General features: G+C 42.8%; 1 protein-coding gene across 1 annotated transcript; it reads left to right on the forward strand.

Annotated features, from left to right (window-relative positions):
- On the forward strand, positions 1-26,725 carry CAPN14 (calpain 14). Its single transcript, XM_048937194.1, is given in 21 exon segments — positions 1-85; positions 3,590-3,923; positions 6,344-6,413; positions 7,334-7,452; positions 8,033-8,169; positions 9,314-9,488; positions 10,169-10,234; positions 11,494-11,579; positions 12,818-12,892; positions 13,535-13,698; positions 14,399-14,574; positions 17,274-17,479; positions 18,008-18,044; positions 18,859-18,921; positions 19,931-19,988; positions 21,451-21,515; positions 21,957-22,025; positions 22,139-22,217; positions 23,202-23,318; positions 23,991-24,046; positions 24,339-26,725. Coding segments are annotated over 20 exon segments (2,076 nt in total). The 5' UTR covers positions 1-85; positions 3,590-3,692; the 3' UTR covers positions 24,366-26,725.
- Positions 26,726-26,885: the final 160 nt, after the last annotated feature.

Raw genomic sequence — 26,885 nt, forward strand, 5'->3', positions numbered from 1 at the left:
GGGTAACACATATGCTGTTTATAAGCAGAGTTCATCACTGCCAGTGGAACAATTATCCTTCGCTGTGAGGACACACCTGGAGAAGGTAGGACATCAAATGCCAAGTGCTACATCTAGAGCTCTGGTGCTAGCATTATTGACCAGTATCCATGTGGGTGGCACACTTAGGATGTTCCAAGGGGTTGAAAGAAGTAGAACTCTGTCACTGCTTGCCGGAGGCATGGTGCTGAGAGGAAGCTGTCCTCCAGGATCAAAACTGTGTATTAGTTACATGATGCCGCTAGCCACACTGAACAACAACTGCTGCTGTACTTTTCTATGGAAGTGTTAAAGGCAAAGGCAGAAAGTCCATGTCAGCAAACATGAGAATAATGGGTGCGATATAAAGCAACTAAATGAGCTGGGTCAGCTGCTCTGCATGTTACAGTTACAAAGCTTCTGCCTGCCAAATGGTTGGGAACGCAGGCTGGTGTTGCAGCTAACCAAGATTTTGTTCACCTTTCTGCTCTCAGCTTTGCTGTTTATAGAAAATTTTTCTGATATTTGGCCACAGAAGTTAAATGTTTCTTCTGAGGTTCAGCTGAAGTTGTGGGCAGTCAGGATCTCTGGTAGTTAGGATGATTGTGAATGTGGGTGTTGTAGCCTTAAGTGCTAAAGAACAGATCCCAAGTAAATGGGAAATTCGTGTTCCCACTGATTTTTACAGAGCTTGGACAATCTTCAGAGTAAAGAATATATCTTTTAAATTCTCAGCCAGAGTCTTTAAAAGTGTTTATTCAGGGAGGTATTGGCTGAAGCTCTGAATGCCGTCCAGGCATATTCCCTATAGGCTTATTGTTAACTTCAGTGGGAGACTCTGGGGCAGGTTCCCTGCGTGCCCTTGAAAATCTCAATGCCGGAAGATGTTCATGACCTTTTGGGCCAAGAATCTAAGCACTGGAAATTCAGGGCAAGGCTCTTCACCTAACAGTGATTTCATTTATTTTGTGAGAAAACACACGTACGTACTCCTTTTCAGGATATTGTTGTTTGCTAAAGCACCCACAAGAAAAACAGGAGTCAGCGTTGAGTTTCTATTTCTGAAATACACTACAGTGTTTAATTAAAGACTCGAGGTTGTACCTGCAAGTGCAATTTTCGTAACGTATGTTAAGAGACTAACAAACATTAACAGTATTGGAATACAGTCACTTGACTGTTTATTTGTCTACTTCTGTTGTATTACAAGAATGGCTGTGAAAGGTGGCCTGGCATCATTTGTTCTGCTCACCCTAAAATGTACTATTTTGCATGCAAACATTTGTTTTATTCCACACAGGAGTAGATCCATATAGATACTTGTTCATGAAATCAAGGGAGCTGGACAATGTTGTCCAAGATTAATCCTTTCTTAGGGAAAGAGGCTCTTGGGGAATCCTTTGATGGTCCAGTTACTTGTACTGAAAGGGAAGAATTTTCTGTGGCTTCTTTAGGCTTTAAATTTAAGATTGAGGAATTAGACCACTTCATGGCATCTAACATGATGAGCAGGAGAGCACAGGATGCTAATTTAGTGGAAAGAGGTGCATCAGATGGCAAACGTGCTGAGAAGGGTAACATGCAAAGAATAGAGGATCAAATCCAGCCAGCCTGCACGTTCACAGCTTCCATCTACAGCTTTTAACCTGTCTGCTATGCTTGGCTCCTTTCCACTAGAAATCATAATGACTGGAAGAGACATGCACAGGCTACTCTCCATCCACACCAGAAGACACGGTGGGGTGCACTGATTGCTGACAGTCTAGTTCAGTAACATTGCTGCGTAGAGTGCAGGTGATGTATTGTCATATACAGCTGTGTCTGGCTCCTGCTCATACACAGGACTGAGGTCAAACAGCAGGCAGACGAAGATTTCCAGATAATTTGGGAAAGAGTTCAAAGCAATACAGCTGCAGGTAGAATCAGATGGGAGGTTTTCAAACTGCCCCACCAACTCAATGTAAAGTTACAGTTATGGCTGCTGACTCAGCTTCTTGGGAATAAGGCTGTATGTTCAGGAGATTTAAACCTCCAGTTTTGAAAGCATTTTCTTTTTCATACTGTTTTTTAGTTTCAAAGCCTATTTAAAAGTTTTGTTGCTTTTCAAATAAAAATCAGACAGGTGTGAACTGGTGAAAGTGTCTCAATTATTTGATCAAGTATTGAGGAAGTTCAGCACACACAATAATCAGTTCTCAGATATTTGCTTTTCAACATAGCTCTGAGTATTTCAATTAGTCACCAATTCTTCTCCTGTAGAACAGCAAAATGAGAATTTCTGCTTCATACATGAAGACTGAACACAGTTGGGTCTCCAAACCATTTTTTTTGCATTAAATCTGTGTCTCTGTCTGTTCTTCATATTCTTGTAGTTGTGAAGGTCAGTGACTGCAAAAAAGACAAGGTTTGGAGGGAGAGATGATAGAGAAAAAGTAGAGAAGTTGTTAGGCACTTACATCCTAGGTTTGAAATGTACCATGATAATGTCCAGTGAGAAATTGAATTTTTGTTTCCAATTTTTGTTTCATCGTCTGAAGATTTTTCTTTCATTTGCCCTTGAGAAGCAAGCCTTGTAGATCAATTGCAGAACAGTTTTAAAACAACTGAGGAGGGCTCTGTGCGGGAGGACAGTGTAATCCATGTTTGTTTGGTTTCTCACAAGGAATGCTGGTGATCTACAACTTTAATGAGAGTAACAATCAATGGTTCCTAATTGAGATCAGTTTCCTAGTGTGCCTGAGGCAGTGACTTGCAGTCTCACAAGAGAAGGGAAGGCTTCCAAATACTGTCAGTTCAGCATGGGAACCGTTTGTTGAACTTAGTAGCAGGATAAATTTTTTCAGTCAACCTTGTTACTGTTTATGGGCAATGATTTGTCTTCTGAGTTTCTTAATCATTTTTTCTTTCTCCATGCAAAAGATGCTCACCACTTGTAGCAAAAGGTGATGGCTGCTAATATTTAGCATGAGGCATGAAAAATGGGTTGTGAGATCACTTTTTGCTGTTTTCAATGGAAAGATGAGAAACATCTGTCTTGAATGTTCCAAGAAAAAAAAATCTCAGTATGCAGTTTCATGTGTGAATCTGTGGTCATCAGCAAGATGGAATGTGATCTCTTGGGGAGATTGTATCATTTTTCAGAGTGAGGCAAAGAGGGCAATGACTATTGGAGGGTTTTGAGTAACTGGCTTTGTAATGCTTAATGTGTTCCATGTTTTGTTAGCTTTTGGTTTGTCTTAATGTTTTTCCTGCTTAGGGAGGGGAAATATCCACATGCCAGAATGTCATTCGTGTTTTAGCATGCTATGAAAACACCCTAGAGAGCCTAGAATAGTCTGGAGAGAGACTCAGAATAGCTGTGTGTATAGCTTTGAAGCCCAGGTAAAACTCAATTGGTAACTCATTTTGACATAAATTTGCAGAATGTAAAGCCTTGGAAACACAGTGACAGATATCAGATTAGAATTAGAAGTGGTCCCACTCCTATGAGTGCCATCCCCCTCTGCTGGTTAAAGAAAAATGTTAAGAGCCGAGATTCAATTTACTTTTTACATTTATTTTAATGATCCAGAACTCTTCTGGAGAAGACGTACCTCATCCCAGTATACAAGGAATTTCTAACAGGACTGAGCAGGGCAAGGTCCCTGTAAGCTCCTCAGAGGAAGAATATCGCCATGCCTTTGTTGCCATGCCTGAAAAAAAAGAAGTCACCTGGGTCTTTGGGAAAGAATATCTTTCAAAAACACAGCCCACCTGTCCAGCAGAACTACCAGGCCTTGCTGGAGACCTGCTTGAAGAATAAACAACTGTTCACTGATGAGAGTTTCCCTGCTGACATCAGCTCTATTGGAACGGGAGCAATACTGAAGAAACTCCCCCGAAATGTACAGTGGAAGAGGCCACATGTAAGTGATTTTTAGTGAATATTCATTCTCATGTAAGAGAATGATCAGAGTGGATAGACAGCAAGTAGCAATAACATCAAGTGGACTTGCTCCTAGACTTCAAGTGCCTTAATGCCTTCAAAAGTGATACTTAATTGTAGCGGCTGTCATTTCAGATGTTTGTGTACATATAGTTCCATGATTGCCTTTAAAGCATTTATTGCCAGAAATCATAACCAACTTTATTCAGTTTATATGCAGTAACACTTAGAGCAGGCAGGGAAAGCGAATGAAGGGGGTGAGTGGAAGCTGGTGCCCTTGGAGCAAGTAGCATGCTGGCAGATGTGATGATTCTGTGGAGATTCTGTGATGTCAGTTCTCGTGATGACAGCCTCTCTCCCCAAAATCGAGGATCTTAATGCTTTAGAAGATTTCTGAATTTTCAGTCCATTCTTAGCCTTTGGCCCCCATCCCTTGGACCACATACTGTTGCAATGCTGAAAGCTGTTGCTTTCCTAGGCAGTGGCAGGTGCCTTATCTTCTTGCTGGTCTGTGCTTTTTTTCTTTTTTTTCTTTTTTTTTTTTCTTCCCTTCTTTCTTAACTGTTTAGTCTGTTCTCTACTGTATTTGTGCACTGTTTCCCAGCTCTCAAGGTTGAGCTTCTGCCATGACCAGTAACTGATCATCAGTGGATTGTTTTCAGTTCTGAAGCTTCTGCACTTTACTTGTGCTCGTATTTCCAAGGTTCTTGCTGCTTGCTACCCCACGCTTAAACAGAATGAACAAGACTCCTGGGACCAAGCTGTGATCCCAGAGCAAGTTCCCATAACAAATTGATAGCAAGCCTTGCTGGCCAAGACGGGGTTCTGGCACAGTTAGAGAAGGCCTATTAGCTCTAGCCTATTACTAGCAGTGGCAATTCTGTTCTTAATGAGTCATCGAGGAGCACACTGATACTCTGATCTTCCTAAAAGCACTCATCTGGGAGATTCAGTCACCTTGGAGGTCTGCAGGTAATAGCACATAGCATCTCCTAGTGAAGTTATTTTCTAGCCATCAGATTTTGTTAAATTTAACCAATTTCTTAGAAGGGACACGTTTCTGCAAAACTCAAGAAAATCAGCAGGAAAGTAGACAAGCAGGAAAGAAACAAGCAGGAGGCCTTGGAAATAGCAGCCCTGGTTCTCAGGGTTTCATACGTAATTCCATCGCACAGATAGTCTGTATTGTCAGGATCTGGCAGAGCACAAATGCCATGCTTAGGGGTCTGAGCTGGACTCTGAGGGTGAGACAGCTCTATCAGCATAGATGTACTTGAAAGGGAAGGTGATACAAGTCCTGGTCTCTACAAAGCTCTTCAGGTCTGTAATTCTTTATCTCCACTCCAGCGGAATGGCATTGAAACTTCATCTTTCTCTCAGTCCACTCTAAAGCTACTCTAAAGCTTCCTGAAGAAGAAGGTTGCCATTTGCTCTGATTCCAAACTTAGCTCAGCAAAGACTCTCCGAGGAAGGATGCTGTGTATCCTTCAGTCCATAGGCTGCAGAAGAAATGCTGAGATTGTTCTATTTGGCCTTCAACCTTGTAGCTTGCTGTATCTATGCCAGATGGCCTGCAAAATGATGAACATCCAAATTCACCACGGATGGGAGCTGGTGTCTAATTACTGTAGCAGCCTTTTCAGGATTTGCCATTTCTCTGCTGCTGCCTGAAGAGATAGCCAGCAGTGTGAAAATAAACTTGAGCAATTTGTGGGTCATAAGAGCAAAACGAAAGTTTGGCACTTAAGTTATTGAGTTGTGCCCAGAGGCATTTGTGAGAAGAAAAGACTAACAGCATAATTTCTTTCTGGATGGTTAGTCAAGAATCATGTTCTTGTCACATCACCAGAAACTTCCCTAGCAGATATCTGTTAGTCTGTAGCTTGATTGTCAGTCAAATCATGGTGACATCAGCTATATTAGCTGAAAGTTTAACAGTTTCTGCTCTGCCACTGTAGCCTCTTTTGCTGAAACTTGTCAGCAATTATAGAGGAGGTGGGCTGGCAGGTCTGTAGGGTGGTCTCCTTACAGAGATATTTGTGAATAACCATACTGATGAGTCTGAGCAGTGCTAGTTTATCTCTGGGACTGTATTTGGTGTAGGCAAAATTTGGTGTGCCTAGGGTTGTGTCAGAGTAGCCTGGGTACCTGACAACACTGGCATTACATCTGAACTAGAATAATGTCTTCTGGGAGAAAGCTACCTTAATTATTCTGAAGTCAGGCAGAGGGAGTGTTTTTGTCATATATCCATGAGTTTTTTACATTCCAAACGATGAACTCATTGCATCTCTCATCTCATGAGATTGCAGCTCTGCAGACAAAGTTCTTGACTTCGAGCTAAAATAGCTCATGTTAGTAACTTGGCTGTCCTCTTCTCTTTGGCCATGTGCTTCCCAGGCTTTGCACAGAACTCCAGTATTTTATGCTGCAAACAGAAAGCAACTTGACCTCTGCCAAGGATTAGTGGGTAAGGAAAAATTCCTTTGTATAAATATGTAAGTGGCTTTATACAAAATAACATTTTATGTGGGATTTTGACTGAATCAAACTGGGACAGAATAGGTGTGCATGCCTATGTTGCTTCGCTTAGCATGGTGTGGTTTAAGCAATCATTAAGGAGGGACAGGCTCAGTAAAATCCTGGCAAGTGTCAGGGTGGAATTTGAAGTGTGACAGTTATATCCACAAGCTAAAATTGCTGCTCACTTTGTTGCTTTTGAGCCTGCTGCTATTGCAATGGGAAGTTACTGTGTGCATTTGGTGGTCTTTAGCAGTGCTACTTGACAACTGAGCAGAGACCACAGAAGCAGGAAAATCTGAGATTTCTGCTATCTCCATACCTAAGAGCTGGAGAGAATGCATTCTCTTCTCAGCTTTGAAGTTGAAAAAATCATTTTTATACCACATTACCTGAGAAGGATATATTAGCATCTGCAAGACAGGGCAGGACTGAATTAATTTTTATTGAGTGCTATAAGCTCTTAAATACAAGGTACAGCTTTGCCTGGGAGATCCACTGGAAATAATTCTCCTCTTCTGAAGTTAGTATTTTCAAAGAAAAAGGGAAAGGTTTTGTAATAGTGTGTTTGTACAAAAATATGTAATGCCAGTAAAAAACAGAATGTTTACACTGACAGCTACTTCTTTTTAAATTTGTCATTGAACCAAACAATATCTAAAGGAAAAGGTCATGGGAGGACAATTATAAAACAATCACGGTTTAATTAAATAAAGCACGTGTCTGGTCTAATTTTCTGTGTATTGTTCATTATAATTTTAAAGACATTAGCACAACAGCTCTTCTTCTAGGATCTTCATGGAGCTCCTGAACTTGGCTGACTGGTCTTGCTTTTCAGCCAACCACATGTGTCCGTTTGTCTTGGCACAGGGAACTGCTGGTTCCTGGCTGCTCTGCAAGCCCTAACATTCCACCAGGACATCTTAGCTGCAGTCGTGCCACAAAACCAGAGCTTTGAGAGGAAATATGCTGGCATTTTCCACTTCCGGGTATGTTTGCTCCACAGGAGCGAGGGAGGTCTTCAGAAATCCCCTGTCATGTTTTATGTCAAATCCTTGGATTATTTCTACAGGGTTTCCCTTGACCAAGGGCAAGCAGCCAGGAGGTGTCCTGGCCTGGAAGGCCACAAAGCAATGCAGGAAGGGGGTTAACTTGTCTGAGGATGTGTCTCAGTTGTCTCTTCTCCTCAGCTTAGCCCTATCCAATATTTTATCAAGACAAATGTCTCCACATAGCAGCAGCAGTCATAAAGGCGCTGAGTTTTTACTCTGCTCTTGCTGCAGCTCTGCCACCCCGCAATTGGGAACACCTTCCCTGAAAGCTCAACTGTTCCTCATTTCCCTATTTAATCCCTCTTTTACTCCTGACACACACTTTGTTTTCTCCTTTGTCTGGGTAAGGCTGATGAGTTGAATCTTTGGGTGAGTCAGCACCTCCCACTGATCTCGTACAGTCCATAACCCAAGGCAGCTCATCCTGAGCCTGCAGCTAAGCAATCCTGCCTTTGCCCTTGCTTTGAAAGGAGGTTCCTTCTGAGGAAAATTTCAGTTCATTCCTTTCCCCTGACAGTTCTGGCACTTTGGTGAATGGGTTGACGTGGTGGTTGATGATCGCCTGCCGGTGAACGAGGCGGGAGAGCTGGTCTTTGTTTCTTCAGTCTATAAGAATGTGTTCTGGGGAGCCCTTCTGGAGAAGGCGTATGCTAAGTAAGTGACTCATTCTAAGTTATTAAAATAGTCTCTCTGAAATATGTTGGCTTGTGCTGTGCAGTTTGTACTTGTTTATAAATGCATCTCCTGGGCCTTGCCACATTTGGAGTGTAGTAAATGGTTCTCATCTTTCTATTTCTAAAGAGTAAAATTCCCACTGCAGTAGCTCTTGCCAATTCAGGCCCTTAAGTATAAATCCAAAGGTTTAGGATATGAAATGAAAACAAATGTATGCTAGGGGATTATTCCCAAAGTGGTTCCTTATATAGTGGGTTGGCCAAGATGATGCCTTCTTTGCAAACACTGCAGAGGAATGGAAGACCAAAGATAGAGATTTTCAAAGGTGAATGATTGCTGATGCCCCTCTTGATCTATTACCAGCTTGAGAAACCTCCAAGGAGTTTCATTTTGGGAGAACTCATTTGTTGATGAGTTCTACTTTCGCCTTGATAAAGGCTCCTGCTCTGAGATATTACAAAGCCTTCAACTTGTTAAAGCATTCGACAAGTCACATGGCATACTGAAAATATTGGCTTCTCTCTTTGGGTTGTTTTGTCTAGGGTGGTTTATTGGGACTAAGAAGAAGGCAACAACTCATAACTGATGGAGTTTGTTATTCTTGGGTTAAAGTAATCTGAGCTGGGAAAAATAAGCAGAGCAGGAAAAAACCTAGCTCGTACTGAGAAAAAGATCATCCAGAAGGAGAGAAAGCTCAGCTATATTCATTTGGTTGTAGCACTAGAACAAAAAGAGAAAGTTACTCTTCAGTAGTGAAGAAAATCAGATTGGAAGCTGAACTGTTAAGGAGTATCAGATATGGTACATTGTCTGGTGAGATATTCAGGCAAAATTTGCTAAGGCTGAATTATCAAAAAAGCAGTGATGGGCATGTTCTTGGTACTGCTTAGTGAGGAGATCAGTAATGAGTGAAGCAGTTCTTTTCAGCCTATGGCCAGTCTTGGGCACGCCAAATATTTCCCCAACATTACACATGAATTACAGCATATTTAAAAAACAAACAAACAAACAAAACTAATCTAAACCTTCATACCCCTTATTATATGCTTTCATTGGCACATACCTGTCAACCTATTGTCTGTGGCTATAAACCCAAGAGTATACTGACGTATTTGTTTGCTAGACTTTATGGCTCCTATGAAGATCTACAGATTGGGCAAGTTTCAGAAGCCTTGGTGGATTTCACAGGTGGCATTAATATAAGGATCAAGCTTCCAGCAGCTCCTCCTGATCTGTGGGATATCCTGACAAGAGCAACCTACGGCAGATCTCTCATGTGCTGTCAGACACAGTTAGGGGTGAGACTAATGGTTTCACAGCTACAAGTCTTTCCAGTCAAGTTTTCCTCTGCTCAGCCAGACGCTGTGATTCCTAGAAAGAAAGCTGACACCTATGACTTGCTGTAGAAATCATGTTCTTAAGCATAAAGATTGCTCTTAAGGTTCCTATTGTGTGTAGGATCCTCCCTATTGTGCTTTATCTATCAAAAAGTCTCTATTGAATAAAGACCTCTCATTTTTCAATTTTTATTAAACAGTTATTCCATTTTTGCAGATGGTGACTCTCAAAAGCAAATGGAGAATGGTTTGAAAGGGGACAAAATAAATCTGATCTCCTAATAGCCACATTTTTTCTAACAGCCATACTTTGCTGTATGTTTGGAATTCGGAGCGTAATCACCCAAGTTCCCTCATAAATTGTGGATAATTGGCTAGATCCACAGCTTACTCTCTCACTTCTAGAAGTCCAAGTTAGGTTTTCATTTGCAGAACACTAGGGTTTTCCAATAGCTGAAGTATTAGCATGAGGTTTGGGAGCCACGATTTGAACTCATGTTCTGAACTACTACCCTCTCCATTTGCTTTTGACAGTCACTGCTTACACAGGTGTATGTTTCTGGTATTGGTATAAGCCTGTTATGTAGGTAGGTTTGAAAGAAAAGGCTTATTTTCCTTCAGTTTCTCTTCCCTGCATACAGGCAACAAAGGTCTTGAGGAATGGACTTGTTGCTGGCCATGCTTACACAGTAACTGGTATTAGAAAGGTAAGAATAGTCCTAATATCCTGGGTCACGACTTCTTTGGATTTCAGAATTTTTGTTACAAACTTCAGTTAAGCCCTCCCTCATGGCAGCCATGTTATCTTCTTAATATTCTCTTAGTCCAAGGTTAAAAGAGATTGGACTTGGTAAAGATTCACTTTCAAGTATGTCTGGTTTAATATGTGACCTTTACAATGGTTATAGATCAGCATATCTCTAAGAGTGGGAATGAGCCACAGGGCTTCACTGAGTGCATCACTTACAAATGGCATTTGTGTATGCTGGGAGGATGAGCTGAAACCTGCTCAGAGTAGAAGGCCTTCCTCTGCAGTCAGGACAGGACCCATAGAAGAGAAAAGGTAATTGAATACAAGGGCCAAAACATGGAAAACTAGAAAAGGAGATGCGCCTGAGAGAAGGGAACCAAACAGGGCTCCTGTACAGAGTAGCAGATGGACCCCACTGATTTGTGTAAGTGTTGTGGGGAATGCCCTAAAGATATCTGCCTAATAGAATGGGACAGTAAAATTATAGATCCTAAGGAGCCCAGCTCAAGCTGGGTTCATGGCAGACTCCTCTTGTCCAGCTTCAAAAACAGATTGACAAGGATTTCCTGAGACTTCGGACAGTGGTATGGATGTGGGGAAGGCAATGTTTAGCATTTCTTCAATAGGTGCTTGGAAGGCTGTAAGAAAGGCTGGATGCTGCATGCCTGTGTCTCCCAGACAGAGCAGGAAAGTTTTAAGTACAAGGCTTCATTATTGATATGTCTGTCAGTTTGGCTGGCTGTGCTCATGGGATGAAGGGACAGGCAGGAGTTGGAGACCAGCTGAGCTTGTTGGTATGAGCTCAAATTCAGCCGTTCTGCTGTATGCTGCTATCTTAACTCCTAGTAAACCTGCCTTCCCTTTCTCCCACCACAGCATTTAAGTTCAAGAGGCAGTGCTCTGTATGGCCACCCCATAGGCATAGTCTCCCATGGCACTGTGATAGGATTTAGCTTCACAGTAGTACAGTTCTGCTTCCACGAAACCACAAAATGAACAGATGTTGGAAAGGAGGGTCAAGCCTCCAAATTAGGAACCTGTGAGGTCTCTGGTTTCACTTATAAAAGATAAAATAAAGCATCTTAATTTCTTTGTGCTTTCATTCAGAGTTGTATGTTTGTAGTTTTTATTATCGTGCTTGTTAGGATCTGTGATATCAAAAAGATGACAACTGCTGAGATGTTGGCAAGCATAGTGTTGTTGTATGTTCTGCAGGTGACCTGCCAATATGGACCAGAAAACTTAGTGAGACTAAGAAATCCATGGGGGAAAATTGAATGGAATGGAGACTGGAGTGACAGGTGGGTTTGAAAAATGGAAGGTTTGATGCTCAATGTGAGGGAAAGTTTCTTAGAGGAAGGATGCTGCCATCTTCAGACTCAAATTAGGAGCTTTCAGGTCTATAGCTGTTGCTTGCCCAGGCCCTCTGGTTTCAAAACAATGATTTAAGAGATTTATGTTTGTCCAACAGTCAGTGCTTGTGTAGATGGCCTCACTTCACACATGCAGCTTCAACATGCAGCTTCAATCATAGGACTTGATTCTGCTTTTCAATTCTTTGAAGTGCCAGAGGAAACATACTTGGAAATCAGATGCTGTGTGTGTTGCTGTGATCTAGATGGTGTGTAAAGTGACAGATTTTAGCTTAACAATTCAGGAGGCTTTAAACAGGATATTTAAGGGCACTGAGCCCTTTATCACAAGTGGGACCAGGCCAAGACCTCCATGTGCTGCAAAGTGTTGGAGTTGGGTGACTGAAGGAGTCCTTCATCCTGGCTGCTTGGGGAAGCATGAAACTATTGAGGCAAATGGGCCATATATTTAATCTGCCTTGATTATTTTATGTGAAAGACGGTGGTTTATATTCCAGACCATGAGCAACTGTAGACTTCTAGCCCGATTCTCTATGAATGAGAGTATGTTCCTTCTGTCCCAACTTTTTTTTTCATTTGCTGCACAAGCCCCATTTGCTGAGGCTTGGGGATGGGGAGAGGGGAGATGAGCACAGAGAGGTGTTGGGAATATGAGTGACTTTCACCTTGTCTGCAGAGCAGTACTTTCTCTGCGTGTCTGCCACATAATGACAACGTACCAGCTGTTGCTGGTGTGAGAGCATAATGAACAGCATACCATAGGCTTGCCTTTTAAATTACTCCCAGCTGCCTTTTTTGCTGTCCTTTTCACTCATCTGTTATGCCAAGCACTCTTCCTATTATGTCTCTTTTGACAGAAAATTAAACAGCAACACAGGTTTAGATATTTTTATTTTAACTACTACAAACCTGTGTGTGCAAGCGAATGGACCAGCTGATGGAAGTGGAGCCTTTCTACTGGAGAGAACTGGAATTGTTTAGCTATCTCATGCACACTGCATACTTGTGGAGGGTCTGAAACAGCTGAAGGCATAGGGGGCCTGTGTTCAGCAAGGGTTAAACATGGAGATCTGTGGGGACAAGGGTTTTGGCATCCTTTTATAAAGGAGACCTGTGTTTTCTGTATTGAATCTCAGGCTTAGTTATTCCATACTTTTTGCCCTCAGCTCTTACAAGTGGGAGTTGCTGAGCCCAAAGGAGAAAATTTTGCTGAGGAAAAAGAAGGAAGATGGAGAGTTCTGGTAACAGCTCTGTCTTGCCTGTCCTCTCTCTGATGGTAGCTCAGGGGCTGCGTCTGCAGACAAAGCAGTGCTTTGTTTTTTCTCCTTATGCCAGCTAATTCATGGTATATGTGACCTGTTTTCTAACAGACCTGGCTTGCTTGCTCTCCATCTCTGCTTGATTATGTGAGAGGCAGTGCTGTTCTTAAAAAAGGCAGGAGTGAGGGAGAAGAGGGGCAGTGCCAGATCTCCTAAGGCTGCTGGGAGACACGGCGACTTTCAAGAGCTGTTGTCTCACCTCTTATTTTTGAGATAACTTTAGGAAGCTCCTGCTTGTTTTGCTTGTCGTTTCTCTACAGCTTGTGCCACGAGGTGGCAATGTTGTCACTCGTGTAATTTCACTGCGGTCCCTTTGGTGGCAATATTACTTCAGTCTCTGCCGCTGTGTTTTGCGTAAACTTGAGTCGTGCGTTTGCTACTGATAGATGCTGCTGTTGGAGCAGATGCTTGCTTCTTTACTACATAATAAAATTTGAGCATTACCATATGTAACACAGAATGGCGTGGCTTTGAAGTTCCTTGCTCCCTTTCCTTTTCTTTTAGTGAGCCATATGGATTAAACTAAACTGCTGACAAGATGTCTTTTGGCACTCTTTTTCCCAGGATGTCTCTGCAAGATTTTAAGATTCATTTTGTAGACGTTGTGATCTGTAAATTAACTCCAGACCTGGTGAGCCAGGAAGATGGGAAAAAATGGATGTATTCCCTGAAGAATGGGAGATGGGTTAAAGGAAGCACAGCAGGAGGAAGTCTGGGATTCTCCAAGGGTGAGGGGTGCTTAGTGCTCTTTTGGGTGCTCTGTTGTGTGACTCTTCTTTGTTGACTCAATTATTAGCACCATTATACTCCATAACACAAATTTGACAACAGGACGTTCTCTTATTTCTTAACTCACCACACAAGCATCAGAAATAAGCAGCTAAAGAACACTGTCTAGTTTCTGCCATCACAGAAGTTGCATTACTTGCAAACACAGGGCAGAAGGCTGGTTATGATATGAAATAAACTGCAGGAGTCTTAGGATCAGTTGCCAGTCAGCTTCTTTGGAGCATTAGACTTGTCTGTTAAAATTTGCTCTTTGGAGAGCATGAGGATGCAGTATTTTAAGTAAACTGATTAGGAGACACAGAGGCTTAGAAGCCTTCTGGAAGCAGGTTAGGTGGATTCTGAAGTCAGTTATCCCATATATAGTATATGGTAGAGGAATAATCATACATTTATAAACAAAATAAATTTTAACAGCAGTTGGGCAGAAATGAAGCTCCTTGGTCCTGATCTTTCCTTCAGTCTTATAGGAATGTTACCACTAAACTTGTAAACTGCACCCTAAGATCAAAGCCCAGTGAATTCTGGAGGCCCAGACAACTTGGGATTCATTCAGTCTGAGCGCAGGCATCAAATGGGAAGCTAGCAATCAATCTTGAGGTGGAAAATAATGTCTAAGTGTTTTTCTTTTTTACTTCTTAGGCATGTTTTGGATGAACCCCCAGTACTGGTTGAATATTTTAGCCAGTGAAGACAGTAAGAGAAACCTGGGCTCCTGCAATGTGGTTATATCCCTGATGCAGAAACACAGTAGCAAACACCGGAACCGAGCTCCTCACCTCTTCATTGGCTTTTCACTCTACAAGGTGTGAAGTATAGTAGGTTCCCTATATATCCAGGAATAAGTAGCTGTCAGTAGGAGGAGTGAGAGCTTCCCCAACCAATTCTCTGCTCATCTGAGGGTCTTGCAGAACCCCCATCTTACTTTGAATGGAGCTAGAAGTTTTGTTGCTGCTATGAGGTTGAAGTTGCTGACCAGCTGCACCTGCATAGCTGCTCCCCACCACAGATACAGCCTTGCTGTACGTGTGACTAAGAGGTCCCTGTGTGACACATCCTCTGTTTGTTTTCTCCCTGCAGGTGACCCTACAGGTGAGTGCTTTGTCACCTCTACTGGATATTTGCTGAGAGACCTGTTCTGACAGCATTGAAGGTGTTGTGTTTGCCTTTGTTTTTTTTTGGCCGACAGCTAGTGGCAGTGTATTCAAGCTCACTGGGGTGTTACAGTAAGTCACTATTAATGCAGAACTATCACCCTACTCTTTTGAAGAGTAGCCACGTCAGGAGGTCTCAGTGGTCTTGAAAAGGGTCATTAGTTGCTTAGCATCTGCACTAGGTCTTTGAAGGTGTTGAAAGTGGCATCGGCGTTTATTGGATCAGCAGTATTCCTCTCACCATTGTGGGCTGTTATTCAAGTCCTTAGCCGTGTTTGAGCTGGGCTTGCTGCAACTCTCAGAGGAGGCAGTATCACCTTTATGCTGCCTCCCAGTCTTGAGGCAGGAGCTGAGCCTGTATCCCATGTAGGCCAGGGATCTTGTAGGATATCTCAGCTTCCTTCCTACCTGAGGACGTTCTGGAGCTGACACTGCAGGTGTTTGCTGCTTTGTCCTGCCATATTTCCAGTATTTTCTCTTAAAAGGACCTTTTTTGATCTAAGAAAAAGTTCTGGAAGGTAAACTCTGTTGTATGTCCCAGTTTTTAACCAAATCTCAGAGGATTATTCACAACGGAAAGGTCTAATGTCTTTTATCTTGAAAGGGCACACTTTCCCTTAAATTACTACTCAGAATACCACTTAAGTTAGAATTTCTTTGAATTTGAGCTGGCAAAGTACTAGTTGGGCTACGATCAGAGCAGTGCAGTTGTATTCCAAGTTACTCTATTTCTAGCATGGTAATCATGAGGTAAGAATCCACTCCTTTCTGACTTAAATGTTTTGGGCACTCTCAGGGTTACAAATGAATTAAATTTCCTGGCAGAGGGAGCCTGAGCATAGCTCTAGCATGCTGCTGTGCTGTACCCGGGGGGAGCTGGTGGCAGCCAGGTGTTTAATTTCAAATTTGTAGTGGTTGCTAAGATCAATATAGAGAGACTGCAAACTGAGAGCATCTAAGGACACTCCAAGGAACATTGTGAATTCTGGAGCACGTCTGAAATGCTTGTATGCCAGTACATGCAGGAGGCAGTGGATGCTTCAGTCCTTTCCCGGGGCTATGATATGGTTGGTGTCAGTGAGACTTGGTGGGCTGAGTCCCACATCTCAAGTGCTGGGAGGGAGGGCTACCAGCTCTTCAGTAGGGTAGGCAGGGCAGAAGAGGTGGTGATGTTGCTCTGTATATAAAGGAGAGATTAGGCATACAGCCCATGCCTTTGGGGATGACATGGTAGAGAGTCTTTGGGTGAGGATGAAGGGGATGGATGGCAAAGCCGTTATCATTGTGGATGTCCACTACTGTACACTCACCCAGGGTGGTGGCATGAATGAGCCGTTCTATAGACAAGTAGGGGAAATCTTGGAATCAATTGCCCGTGTCCTTATGGGAGACTTGAACTTCCCAGACATAAACTGAGACTATTGTGGCCAGCGAGTCTGGGAAATTCCTAAGAACATGTTGAAAATAAGTTATTTTTACAAATTACGAGTGAGCCAGCTAGGAAAGGTGTCCTGTGAAATCCGTTGCTTGAGAATAGGGAAGGCCTTGTAGAAGAGGTGACAGTAGGTGGCTGTCTTGGCCACAGTGATCGTGAATTAGTTGAGTTCAAAATTGTAGGTACTGGTCGTGGAAGAGGAATGGCATCTCCATTACTAGGTGGGGAGTAAAATGGCTAAATGTAAAGAACAGCCAAGACTGGAAGGGGACAGTGGTCTTTGCTGGCGGGGATATTTACTTGGCATTCCACTAGGCCCCCAGTGTTATTAATCTCATTTATAATGTTGCTTAGATAAATACTTCATCCATCCTTCTTTTGTAGAAAAGTGCCTGTGGAGTGAAACATCTGTAAGAGCCAAGAATGACAAGTAGTTCGTTGACACAGGCTAGGGATTAGGTTGCTCTTGCACTACATTCAGATCCCAAGTGCTCTGCTACTAGATACCTAGTGCAAAGAACAAACTGAGCACAGAGTGCATGGTACTTAGGAGATAAGGGGAGTGCTCTGGATTGTGAGGAGCAGTCTCTGGAGCATTTCCTGCCTGCAGTCTTTTCTGCCAGTATGCAAATTACTTCAGCAGTAACTTAAAGTGGCAGAAGCCACATCTTTTCCCACTCCTTGCTCTGTTCCTTGCAAGTAGTATTATAATGTTGATAAGGTTGGAGGAAGCTCCATTCTTTGTCATTTTAATATTGGGCAGGTTGGATGAAGATAGTCTGATGGACCCTCTTAGCTGCTTTTGCTGTAGAGATACCTGAGATCTGAAGGCAAGCAGCCACTGTGCCATGCCCTTGAATTCCCTGTGTGTCTTTTGTTCCATTGTTCAGCTGGTACAGAACACACTTAGTCTGTATTTCTTCCCTAGCAAGAGGAAATCAATCAAAAGCTGTCTCCAGCATTCTTCACCCGGCACCAGCCTGTGAACAAGCGCCAGGTGTTCCTTGATGAACGGGAAGTGACTTGTGACTTCCACCTGGAGCCTGGTGTCTATGTGATTGTGCCATCCACTCTGGAGCCTCAGCAGGAGTCTGAATTCATTCTACGTGTCTTTTCCAGGAAGCACGTCCTTCGGTGAGATGCTGCTGCCCCTCTGTCAGCACCCAGTTCTCTTGCATGGTGGTACAATCTGGACTTTCTAGCCTAGCGGGGCATCATAAGGGCTGAAGCATGCAGCACAGTGCCTCTTGGAGAGCCTGATTCTCTCCAAGCTCAGGATGCTCAGTGCCTGAAATATTGCTTTTTGGTCTTGTCCTTTTGAGAAGCATTGAGCTAAGCCCACAGAAATGATTCTTAAAGCACGTTTAAGCTTATGTTTAAGAGTGGAGAAGCACAACACTTAAATGCACTGTAGATTTGCCAGAGGTCTCTGCTCATAGTGCTGGAGGTGTTGTATCCTGCTTTGGAGACTTTGAATGCCAACAGCCACTGGAGAGCCATATAGGCATGGTGGGCTTACTCTAGTGCAGCTGTAACACTGGAGAAAATACATATGGCACAGCAGTGGCATGGGGTCTGTAGCTGGGGGTGGGGAATGCCACTTGTGATCAAGACAAACAACTCTGCAATGTCTCCTTAATATCTTCTCTTTCACATCCCCAGGGAAATGGGTGGGAACACCAGTTTCGTCCTCTCCAAGGTGAGTGGATATAGGGGGAGTAGAAGGACCATGGTTTCAGCTCTTGGATGTTTGTTTTTTCCTGTCTCTCTGAACTATGAAAAGGGAGAGTGAGAATGTAAGTGTTCATGTTGCAGCACTTTACAAATTGTGGCTTGGGTTTACGGGCGGATTCTTGGACCTTGTGAACAATCAAGGCAAATTTTTAGACACCATTTTAGTTGCTGTTTCACAGCTGTTCTTTTTTTCTTTCATTGACACAATCTTACTCTGCAGTCTTTCCTGTTCACAGCTGTTAGAAAACTTCTTGTATTCCTCCCCACTTCTTTCATGCCTTGACAGGCTTGAAGACACTGTGGAATCAGAATGTGATCGCCCTATCACAATACAGTGATCCATAGGTTGTTTTAAGAAGAGCTAGTCTCAGTGGCCATATATGTGTGACTGTATTTTGAGCTGGGAGGGTTTGTAGCATAGTCCATTCCCTTGGCATAAACAGGGCCATTCCTTCTTTTGTCCCTTCCATTCTCCTAAATGTATATATTCTCTCCTTGGCAGGGATTGAACTCTACCCTTTTTCTTCTTTCACAGCTTGGAGTGGAAGAGAAATGTTTTTCTACACTGTTATCTGAAATTTTATTTCCAAGAATTAGTATTTCTATGGGTATGAGTTGCATTAGTGATGTAACACTGATTGCAATGGTGAGGGGAAGATGAGAAACATGGGAGGAGAGCAGAGTTCTGGAAAAGCATCTTCAAATAACTATGTCTTGAATGGCCACGTTTTTCTTCCTTAAGTGCTTTTATTTAATTTATTTTATTTAATGTCCTGAAGGAAATTGTTGATAGGTATGAAGGCAAGATCTGGGAGGATTTCTTCACAAAACATTTTGAACAGGTAAGTGAGTGCATGCACCACCAGGAGAAGCAGAGTTATTATGTAGTTCTGTGATAGCAAAAACATCTAACTGTGCAAGGCATGTTTGGATATAGAAGCATGGGGGACAGAGAGAGGCTATGAAGGCTGGGCTACTATGTGTACAGTGCTGATTTCAAGCAGCAGTTTTGACCACAAAGCTTTAGGAATGTGTTAACAGTGAGACAGGCAAACTCCTGGAACTTACTGCTATGGGACACTGTGGATGTGACAGTATCAACACGCTCCAAAGGCATTAGCAAACTGATGGAAAGCAGATCCATAAACAGATACTAAAGGACTAAGCATGTATGTGCCCTCTAACATCTTTATTTCAACAGCCATGGGTGCCAGAGAAATGAGAATAGAGTGTGGATGCTGATCAGACTTGCATGCTCTCCTTAAGCATAAACTCCTGTCCCCAGTATCAGGGACAGAACAGTGGGATGCGTTAACCAATCCTACTGTATTGGGAATTCCTGCTCTCACTGGGGCAAGTCAGTTGTTAGAAGGCAACACACCCTGAGAAACCGAGACATGTTCCTACTCCTTCATCCCACGTTGATAGCAGCAGCCATGCTTTTAGAGCAGAAATACAGTTCTCCTTTCAGAAGGGGTGGCTACGTTTATTCGGTAGCATACCCTGCATTTAGCAAGCACATTTTCTCCAAAACATATTAGGGTTTCTGTTAACAATATTTTGACAGGAGCTTTTCCTGACAAGAAGCAAATGCTTTTGCTTCTTGAACATGTAGAATTTTTATTCTAAGAGTGGTGTGGCTTTCAGATGTGCCCTGAGAACTTAGCCAGGAGCAGACTGCAGCTCCTGCAGGCTGAGAATCTTGTCGTATTCAAAGGAAGCCTTTCCTATTGATTTTCACAGTGACGGGAGCGGGGCCAGAAAATTCGGATTTAAGATGAGACATGCTGGGAAGACAAAAGAGGGAGAAAAGAGATTTAGTGATTAAAGTAATTCTCTTTTGTATCACAGAATCCTGAAATAAATGCTGTTCAGCTCCAGAGGATCCTGAATAATGTATCTTGGAGACGTAAGTGCTGAGAAATAATTTTTCTGTGAAGCAAACCTTTCTAGAGAAAATCTTCAGCTTCAGTATCTGAAAATGAAGATACTGTGAGCAGATTCAAACTCTGAATCTGATCTCTAAACCCAACATGACCTCAGTATTGATTCTGAAACCATCTCTTGTTTCATCCTGTGCTACCACAGTGTTGGCAGTGCCTCTGCTAGAAAGTGAGCCTGCAGCAGTAGGCAGCCATACAGTGCAAGGTAATTTATCTTTATCCTGATGGACATAGTTCATATCTGCTGTTCCTATGCTTGCTTACTTTCTGTGTGTGCACAGGACTGTTCCTTGCTGTGTCTTTGTGTTTGGGAGACAGATAGCCTGTCTTACTCATGTTTGGGGCTGTCTTTGTCCTGAGGTCTGTGACACCTGCTCTGTGCCGGTAGCAGGTCAGCAGTGGCTGCTTCCCCTGAGCAACAGTAATGGTGTTACAGATACAGTGATGGATCCAGTTTCCTTTCCCAGTTTCTTCAGTGGTACCAACCCATGCACAACACAAAAATACACCATTCAGCCCTTATGGGCAACAAGATGAATAAGAGTCTGATGTGGTGACAATTTGTGGTGACTTAGATCTGCCCTCTTTTCTGCAGAGGTATACTAAGATAGCTCTTCTGTCTTGGCAAAGTGACCCATCAGGCCCTGCCTTATCCATGAGAAGACTGTGTTGAACAGTCTATTTTTTGTGTGTGATCAAGGTTAAGACATGAAAAATGTTACAGTACTTGATTCATATTTAATAAACAGGGATATTAACAAGATTAAAACATCTTCACTTTCTGCAGAGAAGGCACTGGTGAGTTATGGTTCTGTCTCTTGCTCTTGGAAGTCTGCATATGATATAAAGTCACAATTTGGAGTGAGATTAGAGTCTCTTTCTGCTACTCTTCATTTAATTTATGTATGAACCAGGAATGCTAAGCTTAGATGCAGTGTCATGTTTTTTGGTGATGTCTGTACTTTTAATCATATTAACAGAGCTGGCAGTGCCTCTGAAAGAGAGGGAAGGAAGGATGCTTAGCATGAGGCAGGGAGAGCAAGAGAGAGATGTTCAGTGCAAGGGCTTCAATTAATGTGCAGTACAACTCCCAGAGCTCCTCAGGTCAAGTGGCTTTATTCGTGATCCTGCAGTTTGGCATTACAGGTTTGGAAGTCCTTTCTTTAATACTGGAGACAGCGTGCTATGTTTTACTTTGCATTACATGCCTGCAGGGAGCTCACGTTGGGTTTTGTGAGACTAGTAGAATCCATCCTGCTGCATCATATTTTAATCATCATAAATGATGTGTCTTCTCAAGCGGCTGAGAAGTTACACAAGGGCTTTGGGGCCCGAGCCATCTCAAATGAGAACAAATTTTGTCAGAGTCCATTTTCCTTAGTGATATTCAATGCACTCTCAAAACAGTCTTTTTTTTATCCTCTCCAGATTTTTGGAGTTTTCACCTGAATTTCAGTCTGGACGCCTGCCAGAGTATCCTGGCACTCCTGGATGTATCCTCCTTAGCATGAATGATACTTCTGGCTTATTAAATACTCACTGGAGCATTATGTCTTAGGGCAGATTTACTGTCACTTTGGTTTCTTAATGACTGGAACATGGCCATGCTTTTCGAACTTCTCATCTTCCATAATAACACTTCAGTTGTAGCAGAATGGGATAGGTTTGAGAAAGGGTTATTTCCTGCAGCTTCTGATATCAGCAGCCAGGCTTCCACTGATTGTAGTGGGAGGAGAATCAAGTCTATGAGCTAAAGTTTGTTGGCTAAGAAGTCGTTATCATCTTCATATTAAAACTGTGTGAATAATATTACAGTGACTATGAATTTTCAGTCAGTGTTCTTTTTCTTATTTTGTATTATTATTTGTATTTAGTTTTATGTAATGTACATTCTCTCATGTTTAAGATATTCTGACCTTAATTACTCCATGAAGCTGAATGCCACTGGCACGCTGAGTATCCAGGAGTTCCGAGTCCTGTGGAAAAGGCTGCTTTTCTACATGGTATAGCAATCATTTCTGTGTACCACTGCAATATTCTTCTACTCACAGTGCCTTTGTTGTCCTCTGCTGTTGTTTAAATATTTGGCTTTTGCTTGTTTTCTTGTTTCCACCAGGAGGTTTTCCAGAAAAGAGACACTAGCAGATCAGGAAAGCTAGACCTGGTAGAACTGCGTGCAGCTGTACAGGAGACAGGTGTGTGCCACAGCACATCTTGGTGAGGCTCATCCTCTTCCTCAAAAAGGGAAAAATTTGAGTAGGAAAAAATCTGGACTTGTTGGCAGAGCCCAGAGGGAGTGGGAATTATCATAGGCTGCATGGTCTTAGCCATCTCTGCTTCCCTTTTTAGCTAGGTAAAAATATCTGACAAGTATTTTGCTGTGTGGTAGACTGCTTAATCTTTGCCTTTATCTTTGGCATTGTACTGATGACATGTCAGGGACTGAATCTGGAAGTCTGGGACTTGCACGGAGGCAATACCAGTGCCAAGCTTCACTAATACACCATCTTGAGCTTAAAATAGAAATGAAGAACATACACAAAGGTTCACATGGGCCAAGGTCTGTTGTGCTCTCCATACTTTCAGTGGGGGTTGGCGCTCAGTCTTTTACCTCCTTTTGCAGTTTTAGAGCTTAAATGTCACTCATCTTTTTGACGTGTGGCTCACCCTGTTCACCTGTGTCAACGAAAGCACAGTTAAAAAGCCCATACAGACCTCTACTAAAGCAAATTAAACTACCAGGCCACAAGTAGGAAATATTCCTAGCAAATTCCCTGCAAATGCTGCTTGACATGCTTTCTTTATCAGCTTCCTCTGGATTTTCTTTTTCATTGCCTCTCCTACCCTCTTAAACGCAGCTGCTGTTACTGCCTTCCATTCACTCATGAGTGAATGTTGCCCGTTTGTGTTTTATTACAGCTCTAACAGGAACAGGAGCATAGGTGACCAGATTTGACCCCGTTAGAGTTTGAAAGAGCTGTCTGTACCTGAGGGGTTGGTTTGGGCTCGTTAGCACTTGATAAACGTAGGGGAGGTTGGAAAAAGCAAATGACTGGGAAAGGGACTGAGATCAATGAGTCATGTACACCCAGAAGCATGCACATTTAGCTGCCCACAACTGGGAGTTGCCTTCTCGTAATGCTTTTCATGTTTTTATTATTTTTCCCCCTCTCCTGCAGGCATTTCACTCGGCAATGAAGTCTGTAATTTGATGGCAATCAGATATGGTGACCCTGACTTGAAGATCAGCTTTGAGAGCTTCATGTGTTTCATGCTTCGAGTAGAGATCATGGGAGGTGAGGCTCATGCTATGCAACTGGCCAGGGAAAGCTCTGCTGCCCAGCTAAGCCCTGGCCCTTCCAAAACTGTTCCAGCTGGCAGAACCTAAGTGAAAATAGAAGGGTTGGGTTTCTTCTCAGAATACATGGAGGAATTCGTTTAAAGCAAGGGACAGAGGAAATTGAGCTCTATACCTTTTTGCCAGTCTTTTTCTACAGAAATCAAGACTGTATGTGTCAGAGTGATTTAGCTCCCTGCAGAGAGCAGCTCTGCACCAGTCTCTGTAGGAGGCAGGAAAATTACAGATGGAAGCTGCTTATTTTCCATATACCTTTGGTTGGACTAATTGTGGTGGTGAGACAGGTGATACTTTTGTCTGTGAGCTCATGCTATGGACACCTCCCATGTGTCTGAAACTGGAGCTTGTGAGGCTTGGGACATTGTGCTTGTGGAAATACGACAGCAGCTTCTGAAGAGACAAGTAGATGGACAGAAAGTAAAGTGCCTGTCTTTATTCAGGATTCCTGGTGTTCCAGTGCTCAGAACCTTCCAGTAAGAATGGGGGCTTACGTTCATTTGTGGATAGATTATAAACTCATTCTTATCAAGTCTTTCCTAGGACAAGGGGTCACAGGTAGTGCTGATCTCTTGGCTGTCAGGTTAATGCTCCTCACTTCCTTTTTTCACAGAGGCCTTTCGCAACTTAACACAAGATGGTAAAGGGATATACCTGCGGGAATCTGAGGTAAAGCCTGTTCCTGACTGACAAATGCAGCTTCTTTCATTGCAAGCAGCACTGTATGGTTTGTTCTCCAGCCTTGAAAAAGGTATCTCTATCTGATCACTTAAAGAGTAGGTTAGAAACAAAAAGGAACACAGGCTCTTAAGTCCTGTGCCTCCCTGTGGCTTCTACTCCTTCTAAAGACAAAAAAAAACAAAAAAACCCTCCAATATTCTATAGTTTGGTTCAGTTCTGGATATCACAGGGCACTCTTAGGAATGGGTGAGTTTATCCTACTTTCCTCATTATTTTACAGTGGATGATGATGACACTGTATTCTTGAAGGAGTGCTGCAAAGGAGGGGACAGCAAGACCTGTACTGCAATAAGGAAGGCTGCTTTCTATCAACTTGCTGCGTATGTTGGAATCTGGGCTCTTCCCTGCAGTTTACCTCATAAGAAGTCTTCCCCCTCAAGCAGACTTGACCTACCAACCACAGACTTGTTGCACTGCTATTTTTCTAACGAATAAGTTTGTTTTGAGTCCTATTGCACTTCAGCCAACCCTTCTGCTGGAAACTGCTGGATGCCAACCACTGTGGGTGCGCCATGGAGCATCATGGCTGAGTTCTAGGAATTACCTATTTAATGCTAATGTTACTCTGTTACTGTTATAATTTGGCTCTTGCTGTGACAGTATCCAAAGGCTGTGCTTGATGATGGAGCTTTATTGGGGCAAGTAACTCTGAATCTAGGAAAGAAACAGCCCCTGCCTGAAGTGTCTTGTCATCTAATAGAGAAAATCCAAATTCTGTAGTTGCTTGGCCCATGATAGAGAGCTGGAGTCTATGTGCTTGTCAGGGCAAGGGGTTGGACACTCTTCCTCGGCCATGACTTAGAAAGATCATTTGCAAGCATTCTCACCATATCCTTTGCTTTCATGCATCAGCATAGCTCTACTGAAGTGAACCTAAGGTGATCTGACCAGTTTGTGGACCAAGCCTTTAGCTCTTAGTTGAGATGGAGCTTGTGATGCTTGCAGATTTAGTTCAGAGCAGGGGGTTCTTTCCATGAGTTGGAAGGCACAGTACAGTGAAAAATAAATGAATTCAATGTTATCTTTAAATCACTGGAGACTGGCAGGGAATAGATGTTCACTGTAGCATAATACAGGAGCAGTCTGGCAAAGAGACTGGTAAACCATTTGGATGTTTGTTGGTTTTTTTTGTGAAGCAGAATGATAGAATGTTTATGTGTGAGTCATTAAGTGATTCAGGAACATACAGGCTGTAGTGTTAGAGAACATACTTGAGGCTATTCCCACCAAACTGTGTTGGAGTTAGTTGATGCATCTCTATGTAGGACCCTTCTTCATTTTCTTACCATTTAGTTTTTTGGCTTGCAAATTTCCACACTAAGTGCTTGTTACAGGTTGCTGCTTTGGCTTTTGCATTCCAGTTGACAGCACAATTGTTCTTTCTCTTGTGCACAGTCTCCTTAGACCAATGAATGCAACAGGGCTCCAGCAGGAATGACTATATAATGGAAGAAGATACTGTAGCGCCTTTGTAGGAAGGAGTTGTAACAAGTTTGCATAGGCTTATGCCTATACATGAGCCTGAGCTCAGGGATGTGCTTCCTACTGCACTGAGGCCTCTGCAACAAGTGTATTTAGAGAGAAACTCCATTGTGTACGTGTTCTCAATCAGGAGGCATTAAACAGCACAAACAACAGTGTGCTCTTTATTCACCAGAACAACCTGTTCCTACGAGTATTATTTTCATGCTCTTTTTGTGAGAAAACTGTTAGAACCAGAAAAATAGCTGTATTTTTTGCTGTTTATAACATGACGTATTTATCAGTTATTGTGCTGTGTTATTGTGTGCCACTGGAGCTCAAGGGTTCAGAACTGTGGGCATAACAAGTCAGAAGGAGCAGGGACATCCAGGATCCTTAAGCAGATGTCATGGTGCTGTCATCCTGCCAGGCTCCCAGAGAGACTATTTCAGCTGCCCCTGTTAAAAAGCACGTGCCCTCTCCCAGTTGCCATGCCTCTGCTCCCTTTTGTGACTTGCAGCTGAACACAATGGAGCAAACTAAATAAGCCTGGTTTAATTTGCACTCAACTCAGTGGGTGATGTTATAAACACTGATTTACTGCATGTAGGAACAGCACTAGAAGAGCTAAAAAGGTTGTAGGAGAGAACATAGGTCTTGCTCTTTCGGCATGCCCTGAAGGAGATGGTCCCAAAGAGAGTGGCCCTAGGCTGATGTGAGCATCAGTGTGCAGAGTTCTCAGCAGTGCTCTGCTGGACGTGACAAGAAGCAAATCTGTCAGTCCCAGCTGGGTTTGCTACACAGTGCCTGTTGGCAGTGCTGCAGGAAGCATTCAAGGCCAGAAGGATGCTGGACAAAGCTTTAGTAGCCACTGCCCCCAGCCTTGTGCAGAACCGTGGTGCAGGACCCCCAGTTCAACATGGCAGTTAATTTCAATTCTGTACACATTGTTTTGTATATATATATATATATAAGATTTCGTACTTATTTGCTTCATACCTATTTAATGCAGAGCAAGGAGATTATTTTGCTATTGATTACTTGATCCGGGAAAGAAGCAGAATTTGTGCCATGCCATGAATCACCAAGCACTTGCAGCAATAAACTTTATTGAGCCACGTGACTTGCTGTTACAGAATTATAAAGAATGCTTTACTGGAATGATTATACCAAACCATGTACGATTCAAACTGAATTATCTGGCTCACAATAAAAATGTTTTTTGGCAATGGCACCTACTCAGACACTGTGAGGCTTTTATATTGCTAACAGAGTAACGTTTGCTGGGCAGTTCTGAAGATATATT

The sequence above is a fragment of the Lagopus muta genome, chromosome 2 (assembly GCF_023343835.1).
Source record: "Lagopus muta isolate bLagMut1 chromosome 2, bLagMut1 primary, whole genome shotgun sequence".
Taxonomy (NCBI): Eukaryota; Metazoa; Chordata; class Aves; order Galliformes; family Phasianidae; genus Lagopus; species Lagopus muta.